Source organism: Diplotaxodon limnothrissa, linkage group LG20 (genome assembly GCF_057381915.1).
Source record: "Diplotaxodon limnothrissa isolate DT_005_m linkage group LG20, D_limnothrissa_male_GT1.1, whole genome shotgun sequence".
Classification (NCBI taxonomy): Eukaryota; Metazoa; Chordata; class Actinopteri; order Cichliformes; family Cichlidae; genus Diplotaxodon; species Diplotaxodon limnothrissa.
The window spans coordinates 28752496-28762813 of NC_140615.1; the positions used below are offsets into that span (position 1 = coordinate 28752496).

A 10318-nucleotide genomic window follows, 5' to 3' on the forward strand; every position below is an offset into this window, starting at 1 on the left:
GAGTTGAGTTTATACCAAAAAGTTCTACTTTGGTTTCATCTGACCACATGACATTCTCCCAATCCTCTGCTGTATCATCCATGTGCTCTCTGGCAAACTTCAGACGGGCCTGGACATGCACTGGCTTCAGCAGCGGAACACGTCTGGCACTGCGGGATTTGATTCCCTGCCGTTGTAGTGTGTTACTGATGGTGACCTTTGTTACTTTGGTCCCAGCTCTCTGCAGGTCATTCACCAGGTCCCCCCGTGTGGTTCTGGGATCTTTGCTCACCGTTCTCATGATCATTTTGACCCCACGGGATGAGATCTTGCGTGGAGCCCCAGATCGAGGGAGATTATCAGTGGTCTTGTATGTCTTCCATTTTCTGATGATTGCTCCCACAGTTGATTTTTTCACACCAAGCTGCTTGCCTATTGTAGATTCACTCTTCCCAGTCTGGTGCAGGTCTACAATACTTTTCCTGGTGTCCTTCGAAAGCTCTTTGGTCTTGGCCATGGCGGAGTTTGGAGTGTGACTGTTTGAGGCTGTGGACAGGTGTCTTTTATACAGATGATGAGTTCAAACAGGTGCCATTCATACAGGTAACGAGTGGGGGACAGAAAAGCTTCTTACAGAAGACGTTACAGGTCTGTGAGAGCCAGCGATCTTCCTTGTTTGAGGTGACCAAATACTTATTTTCCACCCTGATTTACAAATAAATTCTTTACAAATCCTACCATGTGAATTCATGGATTTTTTTTTCACATTCGGTCTCTCACAGTTGAAGTGTACCTCTGGTGCAAATTACTGACCTCTGTCATCATTTTAAGTGGGGGAACTTGCACAATCGGTGGCTGACTAAATACTTTTTTGCCCCACTGTATATGGTTAAATATTTCTAAGCATAAATGACAATCAACAATACAAAACCTAACAATCTACAAATGCGGCCTCAGGAGGATGCAGCCTATGTTTTGGGACACAGCTTATTATGTCATTTATTTATGTGCAAATGCTTAATAATGAAGGACATTAAAACATTACAGTTGGCCACATGTCTGCAAAGTTATGTGACATTAGTGATGTTAGTACCTTAGCGTCAACTTGGTTTTAAACCCTTTAAAATATACGCCGTTCAATAGTTGAACCTAATTTTACAGAGAATGTGAGGATTTAAAGTCAGTAATATATCCACAAACACAACAAGCCGAAAGTCAGTGAAAGTCAGTGGTGTAAGGAAGAGAAGGAGGAAGAGCCAGCAGCAGCTGACAGATGGAGAGAATAGACAGACTGTTCCCTGTTTGTGAAGGACTGCTAGAAAAGTTTAAAATAACTAATTTTCTGTCCTGAATCAGTCTTATTAGGTAATGTTAAAATATTTTTTATCATTCAAGTGTTTTCAGTGTGGGAGAAAACAATAAGGGACTTAAAGTTATACTATGAAAGGCAGTGAAAAGTTTTATATTCAGAAAATGAATCTAAGCATCAGCAGCAGAATGCACCTGAAAATAAATGTCCATATTTTTTCAGTTATATGAAGCAGTGGTGTGGCCGCAAATTTTGAAGCCATCCTGATAACCTTCTCCCACCAACGATGTGGAGGTCCAACCTCTTTAGAGCCAATTAAAATCAAGCCACTCAAAAAGATGCTCTGGAAAAGAGTAGACTTCTTGGAACAGAGTTTAATACACTGAATCATATGAACAGCAGGAAAAATACATACAGACATTTAGCAAGAGAATTACATAGCAGAAAGCAAGCAAAGCAAAACCCCGGGGTGTACAGCCTTAAGCACAGACAGTAGAGCAACACAGATGGACAGAGAGTAACAGCAGCGGGGAAAAAAGTGCTGGGGGTGTCCTCTGGTCCCATAATATATAGGGACCAGTATATAATAATCTAATATAATCTAATATTAATAATCCTAATTATTAAATCTTACACAGCAGGTGGCACAATCTTATAATATATAATCTTATAACCACATAGGTTACATACGGAGCCCCGCAGGGGACATGGGAGAAAAAAAAATTAAGACGGACTTTTGCGAGATCTCGCAAAACTAACTCTGGATCTCGCAAAAGAAACTCGGGATCTCGCAAAAGTCCGTACCATACAACTCCAAATCAGCACTGAAACAAAGAAAAATGTGCCTTCATTCGTTCAAGGGCTAAATGGATTGAGGAGGGGGAAAAGAATTCTCCTTACTTCTTTAACCTGGAGAAAACTAGACAGACAAAAAAAACTATAATGAAGTTACAAATTAATAATATCCTGACTGAAGACCAACAGACTATAAACAACTATATTACAGAGTTCTATTCAGCCCTCTACACTACAAATTATTCCAGTTCGGAGACTAATTCTTTTTTTTTTTTAGCTCTATCCATGAAAAAATTCCTCAAATTGACACACACTTTAAAAATCTCAATGAGTCTGAAATCACTTTAGCTGAATTGGATACTGCTGTTTCCCAATTGGCGAGTGGTAAATCACCAGGTCCCGATGGAATCACGATTGAATTTTACAGATATTTCTGGAGTGACATTAAAGATTTATTACTAGAGGTATTTAATGAATGTATAAATAATCAGATGCTATCTCCAACTATGAAACGAGGAATAATTTCTTTACTTCCTAAACCAAACAAGGACTCTATCCTTTTAGATAACTGGAGACCTATCACACTTCTTTGCTGTGATTACAAATTGTTAGCTCATGTCTATGCCAACAGATTAAAAACAGGAATAACTCAAATAATAGATGAGACACAGTCAGCCTTTATAAAAGGACGTCATATCCATCATCATACCCGTTTAGTATTAGATATGTTGGATTACAATCATTTAATTCCTCATGATAGCCTTATTTTATTTCTTGATTTCTTTAAAGCTTTTGATTCTTTGGAGCATAATTTTTTATTTAAAGCTCTGGAGGCTGTGGATTTTGGTCCCAGATTTGTTAGTGTAGTGAAAATGTTGTACAGAGATATAACAAGTAGTATTGCACTCAATCAAGGGTTTTCTAATAGTTTTAAAAATAATCGTGGTATTCGTCAGGGATGCCCTATTAGCCCGTTATTGTTTATTGTTGCAGCCGAAATGCTTGCCATTTATATTAAACTCTCTTCAGATCTGGAAGGCATAAACATTCTTAATAAAGAATTTAAAATGAGCCAATTTGCTGATAACACTGCCTTATTTCTAAGGAATGTAAATATGGTCTCTACTGCAATTAATAAAATCCTTTCATTCTCAAAAGCATCCAGCTTAACACTAAACCTTAAAAAAATGTGAACTCTTAGCTGTACACATGTCAGGGCTCTGTGTGCGGGCAGGTGGAGACAAGGCTGGACTGGGACAAAAAATCGGCCCGGGCATTTTGACTAGAGACCGGCCCACCAGGATAAAGATTGAAAATGTGACGTCATTCAGGGGTAAAACCGCAAAGGATTCTGGGAACTTGTGGCAAGAGGTACTAGCTCACGCAGGCTTTCAATTGAACTCAGTTACACAGCGATAAAAAGAAAGCCAAAAAATGGCAAGAAGCTGTTGTATTATTAACTGCCGGTCGCATGACAGCCACGGGAAGCCGACGGGTAGAGAGGTCGTTTTTTTTTTATCGGATTACGTCGTTGAAGAGACATTTTTTAAGCCATGTTTCCGAAGTAAGAGCCGACGGATGGTCTGGATATACCAAATATAACGTCTCAGAACACTCCAGCTCACATGTTAGTCTGCTCCAAGCATTCCCACAAAGGTCAGAGTTTTGTAGTAGTTAATACGTCATTTTTCTTAACATAATTGGTGATATAGGTTACAAGCAAGTCTGGCGCTGAACAGAAATTGTCGCGCTATGCTCCTTTGTTTAGTGTGCATAAATAGTGAATTGTCCTGACACAATATTGCGTTTCGCTTCTGTTATTATGGTACATTGACAAAAACATATACTTTTATTCACAGGGTAAAACCGTTGTTTTGTATCACTAATTGTCCAGTACGATTACAACATACAATATTATTGTCACTGCTACATTTCTGTAATGCTACCAGAAATTATTTCCACTACTAATTAATTACCGTTGAGCTCAAAGGTTATATTAATAAACGGTTAACGAATGTGTATTTATGACGACGATTTGTGAGACTGGTAAACTTACCTTTGTTCGTACGATGGTCTTTCGTTCTACACGGTGCATTTCAAGGTCCTGTACCCATCCGTCGGTAAACTGTACCTGGGCTTGTTGCAGTGACCTGAAGTTACTAAACTTCACGAGTGTATGCACTCACTCCAAGAACCGTATAATTATAAATATGAGCGTGGTGAAAGTTGGGCAGCACGCTAATGTCTTTTGTCCACTCTGTGTGGTCTGACCCTTTCACTCCTTTGATTTTTTTCCTCGTATCTTTTCTTTGTCTTTTCGTCGAGTCTGTCTTTTTACGGACCGGCATTGTTCTCCTTTTGTTTTGTACATTCCTTTTTTGTGCGGCAAAGAAAAAACAAGAAGGTATTGGAACCGGAGAATGAACGTTTTGCGGTGCTACAAACGCTTGCATTTGATGCGGTACTTGGATTGTTTTGCCACGAGTTCCCGGCATGCAATGCGCGAAAATCACGTGATTGCTAAACAAGGGGGAGGGTGCATCCGGCCTCCTCGGCTGTAATTGGTCCAGCCCAGAGTCGATCATGACCAATTGGCCAATCCAACACCTTTCATTATATATACCCTTCCTTAAAAAAAAAAAAAAAAAATCCATCGGCCCATAAAAACAAAAAATCGCCAGCGGCCCACCGGGCAAATGCCCGGTATGCCCGATGGCCAGTCCAGCTATGGGTGGAGAGGAGGATCCAAACGCAGGACTCAGACACTAACGTGAAACTCAAAAACCTCAGCTTTATTGCTGGTACGAAAACAAAACATGAAGTGACCACTGAAACCAGAGAACAGGAACACACAGGCATAATCTGAGGGTACGACGCGACACTGAGCACAGGAAAACACAGGGCTAATATACACAGGGTGGTAATCAGCGAATGGGCAACAGGAGGGAGACACAGCTGGGAGAGATCAGGGTTAACGACACGGGGTGAACCAAGCTGCACACACTAACATAAGACAAAGACTTTCACAATAAAACAGGAAACATGAATTACTAAACAAGCATGCAGACTTTACACTGAGAGACAGACAGACAGAGAATGACACATGGAACCTGAACTAAACTAAACGTGAGATATAACTGAGTACAAATCCTTAAGCACGGATAAACAGAAACAAGAAACTAATAATAATCATCATCACTACGAGAATAAGAAAACAATCCATGAAGCAGAATTAAACCGAAATATAATAAACTCAAAATACTGGGTCCAACGGACCCAGAACCGTGACAACACAGCTGTAATCAAAGTACTATTAACAATATTCCAGTAAAGAGGAGGTAAAATACCTTGGTTTAATAATCAGTAAAAATACTAATGATCGAGAGAATAATAACATAACTCCTAGATTAAATGTAGTTAAAAAAAATATTTAATCATTGGTTAACACGTGATTTATCCATATTAGGTCGTATCTTACTGTCTAAAGCAGAAGGGCTTTCAAGACTCATATACCCTTGTTATTCAATTTTTACATCTCCTAAAATGGTTAAACTGTCCAATTCTATTATATTCAGCTTTATCTGGAAGAATAAAACACATTATATACGCAAATCACAATTAGTTAAAGACTATGAAAATGGGGTCTTGAAAGCTTTAGACTTTGAATCCATTATTGCTGCATTCAGGCTCAGATGGATAAAAGACTGCATTTCCTATCCTCAATCTATGTGGTACTATATTCCAAACAAACTCTTTAATAAGGTCGGGGGGTTGGATTTTCTGCTCAGATGTGATTAAGAAATGTCTAAGATTCCTCTTAAGTTGTCTAGTTTCTATAAGCAAGCTTTGAATTTTGGGAAACTAATTTTCACCCACAATTTTTCACCTCACAATTCTGTGTTGTGGAATAATAGGGTTATAGTCATCAATAAGAAGTCCTTATTTAAATCAGACTGGTATGATAGCGGTGTATGTTTTGTTGTTGATCTGCTTGATAAAAACGGAAACTTGCTATCTTATGAAGAATTTATTGATAGGTATAAAATAGACATTTCATTTAATAATTATAATAAGGTTTGTAAAGCACTACCCACACCGTTGTTATTTACGTTCTTATCGTAAATACTTTAAAGTATTCACTAATAAGAACATGCTTACCTTCACTGACGATAGGTAATACCTCAATAAAGGACAAACAATTTAATAATAAGTTAATCTTTAATACCTTTAAGCAAATAGTATTCTACAACTACAATGTCAATGTCAGACATGACCTTGATAGCATGTTGAAAGAAAAGCCATTGACTTTTTACCTAAAATACCCACTTGAGCCCAAAATGAAAGAAACACACTTCAGAATCATATCCGGCATTTATCCAGTTGGAGAATTCCTGTATAAAAGGTTTAATTTTGAGGCCGACTCTTGTGCTTTCTGTTCTTCCGATCCAGAAACACTAGAGCATCTATTTTTCACTTGTCAGTATGTTAATGCTTTTTGGTTTGAAATACACTGTTGGGTTTCACTCAGAATTTCCAATATACCTGCCTTCACATCTAAGGATATTCTTTACTTTATGGACAATCTGGATTCTGAAATCTCAGATGTTGTCAATTTTGTAATAGTGCTATGTAAGTTTTTCATTCATTTATGTAAGTGGAAGAATGCCTCTCCTATGTTTACCGTCTTCTTGAATTACTTTTGTCAATATTTTAAGTCACTTAAGCTTATTTCAAATATGAATAAAAAAAACTGCTGTACTATACTGTAAAATCACAAAATACTTGCTATTCTAATTTTCCTGCCTGTGTCAAAAGGTCTTTGTTCCTTATTACTTTACCCTAGAAACTTTTATTTTCTCCCTGTAAAGTTATAATGATTTGCTTCACCATCTTTATAATGTAAATTGTTACAATTATGGTCTGTTTCCTTGACTTGTTTTGTATATGAAAATTTCTTTCAATAAAAAAAAAAACCCTTAGAAACAACCACAGCGATGGAGGACACACACCCATTTGAGCGATTCATAGATTTTTACTTTGAGCTTGGACTAAACTATAAAGACATCAAAACTGTGCTTTGCAGTAGACACAGTTTTCTAAGTTTTATAAGCGAAAGACATCTGAAGAGAGTTCTTAGCGCAAGGGGACACACTCGTCACAAAGCATACTCTGACCTGGCCGTCTTGGTTGAATTTATTGACAACCAATTGCAGTACTCTGGGCAGCTTCACGGATACCGATGGATGTACGCTAAATGCAGGGAACATGGACTACGCATGAGGAAAGAGGATTTGCGCTTGGTGTTGAAGGAGCTGGATCCCCGAGGCGTCGCACTGAGGCAAGCAAGACGTTTCAGGTGAAGGAACTATTTTTCAAAAGGGCCGAACTTCATCTGGCACATGGACTCCTACGACAAACTGAATCCATATGGCATCTGTATCAATGGTAGTATTGACGGTTTCTCGAGAAAAATAATCTGGCTTAATGTGTACACAACAAATAGTAATCCGAAAGTGATCGGGGGGTATTACATAGAAGCGATGCAGCGTTTAAAGGGCTTCCCTAGAGTTGTGAGGGGCGATCTTGGAACTGAAAATTGCCATGTTAGAGGCTTTCAGCGTTTCCTTGTGCCCATGGCTCCTAACGACACCCTTGAGAGTTACTTGGAGGGAGCAAGTACCGCCAATCAAAGGACTGAATACTGGTGGCGTTTTCTTCGCAGCCAGTGTCTGGAGTTCTGGTTATCCTTATTTGCAGACATCAGCGACAACGGGTACTTTGATGGTGGGTTTCTGGACAAAAACCTCCTTCAGTTTTGTTGCATGGGACTCATCCAGGTGAGTTAATAAAATATGTTTTGTTGCGTGTATGGATGCATGCGTGTGTGAGTGACAGATAAAGGAAACTGAGGAAGTGATTGAGAGGTAATACACGAAGTATTGTGAGAGATGAGACCTGCGCCAGGTTTAGGGAATGGAGAGACTTGCATGAAGAAAGAGACAAGACAGGGAAAAGAGGTTGAGAGGAGCAGAGAGTAAATGAAATGAAAAATTGTGTAAATACTATAATTTAGGCTTAAGCAATCGGCCGCCTTAAGGAAGAGCTCAACAACCAAGACTACAGTAACATCTATGTTGAAGATGTTGACATGGCATATGAAAATTTCTTATCTATACTATTAACTACACTCAACAAAAAAACGCAACACCTTTGTTACTGCTCCCATTCCCCATGGGATGGACGTAGAGACCTAAAATTCATTCCAGATACACAATATAACCATCCCTCCCAAACAGTGGTCACAAATCAGTCCAAATGTGTGGTAGTGGGCACATCTGCTATATTGAGATAATCCATCCCACCTCACAGGTGTGCCACATCAGGATGCTGATCTGACATCATGAGTAGTGCACAGGTGTACCTCAGACTGCCCACAACAAAAGGCCACCCTGGAATGTGCAGTTTTGTCTCACAGCAAAATGCCACAGATGCCACAAGCAATGAGGGAGCGTGTAATTGGCATGCTGACAGCAGGAATGTCAACCAGATCTGTCGCCCGTGCATTGAATGTTCATTTCTCAACCATAAGCCGTCTCCACAGGCGTTTCAGAGAATATGGCAGCACATCCAACCGGCCTCACAACCGCAGACCTCGTTTAACCACACCAGCCCAGGACCTCCACATCCAGCAGGTTCACCTCCAAGATCGTCTGAGACCAGCCACCCAGACAGCTGCTGGAACAATTGGTTTGCACAACCAAACAATTTCTGCAAAAACTGTCAGAAACCATCTCAGGGACGCTCAACTGCATGCCCGTCGTCCTCATCGGGGTCTTGACCTGACTCCAGCTCGTCGCCGTAACAGACTTGTGTGGGCAAATGCTCACATTCGATGGCGTCTGGCATGTTGGAGAGGTGTGCGCTTCACGGATGAATCATGGTTCACATTGTTCAGGGCAGATGGCAGCTGAGAATGTCCCAGTTCTTGCATGGCCAGCATACTCACCGGACATGTCACCCATTGAGCATGTTCGGGATGTACTTGACCGGCGTATACGACAGCGTGTACCAGTTCCCACGAATATCCAACAACCTCGCACAGCCATTGAAGTGGAGTGGACCAACATTCCACAGGCCACAATTGACAATCTGATAGGCTCCATGCGACGATGTGTTGCACTGCATGAGGCAAATGGTGGTCACACCAGATACTGATCTGGGTCCCCAGACCCCCAATAGCGCAAAAAACTGCACATTCCAGGGTGGCCTTTTGTTGTGGGCAGTCTGAGGTACACCTGTGCACTACTCATGATGTCAGATCAGCATCCTGATGTGGCACACCTGTGAGGTGGGATGGATTATCTCAATATAGCAGATGTGCCCACTACCACACATTTGGACTGATTTGTGACCACTGTTTGGGAGGGATGGTTATATTGTGTATCTGGAATGAATTTTAGGTCTCTACGTCCATCCCATGGGGAATGGGAGCAGTAACAAAGGTGTTGCGTTTATATTTTTGTTGAGTGTATTTAAAATTTGGAATTATTTTGATTGGAGTATCCAAATAACTTTCAAATACAAAATACAATGATCAGTGACATAAAACAAATTGATTATTATGAGGGGAGTAGATGAGCCAAGCAGGTAGTAATAAGACTAATAGTGCTAATGTAAAATATCACAGCATAATAGTAACAGGAGTTAGTGTATGAAACACTTGTACAGATGACATTAGGTAAAGTACATGATTACAAAAATTCACATGATTGTTTAAAAATAATAAATTGCATAAATATAAGAAACCTTCCTCTCAGTGAGTGAGTGGTCTCATTGTGATCTGCGTATATGTATATACAGTACGTACATGCGATCGCATTTCTTAAATTTCTGTATTCTTTTTAACAGGATGAGCTGGATGAAACTGCACAGGTTTGGAATACACACTCCATCAGGCCATCAACAAACATCAATATCCCCAGTGGTCAACCTAATGTAATGTATACATTACCTGAGCTCTACGGGACAAGAGACTTCCTTTGCCCCACTGAAGAAGAACATGTTGAAATGTGTAAAACTGAGTGTGTTTTTCGACTGACCAAACCATGTGACCCCGATGTATATGAACTGTGCAATATCATCATGACTGAGTCCCATCTGACTCCACCAACAGACCCATATCAGGCTGTGAACTTGTACATGCATTTAAGAGAGAACATCATGGCATTAGTGTAA

General features: G+C 39.9%; 1 protein-coding gene across 1 annotated transcript; it reads left to right on the forward strand.

Annotated features, from left to right (window-relative positions):
• The first annotated feature begins 7482 nt into the window (after positions 1–7482).
• LOC146611128 (uncharacterized) lies at positions 7483–10318 on the forward strand. The gene is made up of 2 exons (XM_085345242.1): positions 7483–7920; positions 9992–10318. The coding sequence occupies exons 1-2, from the start codon at positions 7483–7485 to the stop codon at positions 10316–10318; spliced, it is 765 nt and encodes a 254-aa protein (XP_085201368.1).

What these genes read in the sequence shown, in the direction of transcription:
- LOC146611128 (XM_085345242.1), top strand. Translation starts at nt 7,483, where the DNA reads ATGGACTCCTACGACAAACTGAATCCATATGGCATCTGTATCAATGGT. An exon ending in GTTGCATGGGACTCATCCAG is followed by an intron (nt 7,921 to 9,991) that starts GTGAGTTAATAA and finishes TCTTTTTAACAG; the next exon opens with GATGAGCTGGATGAAACTGC.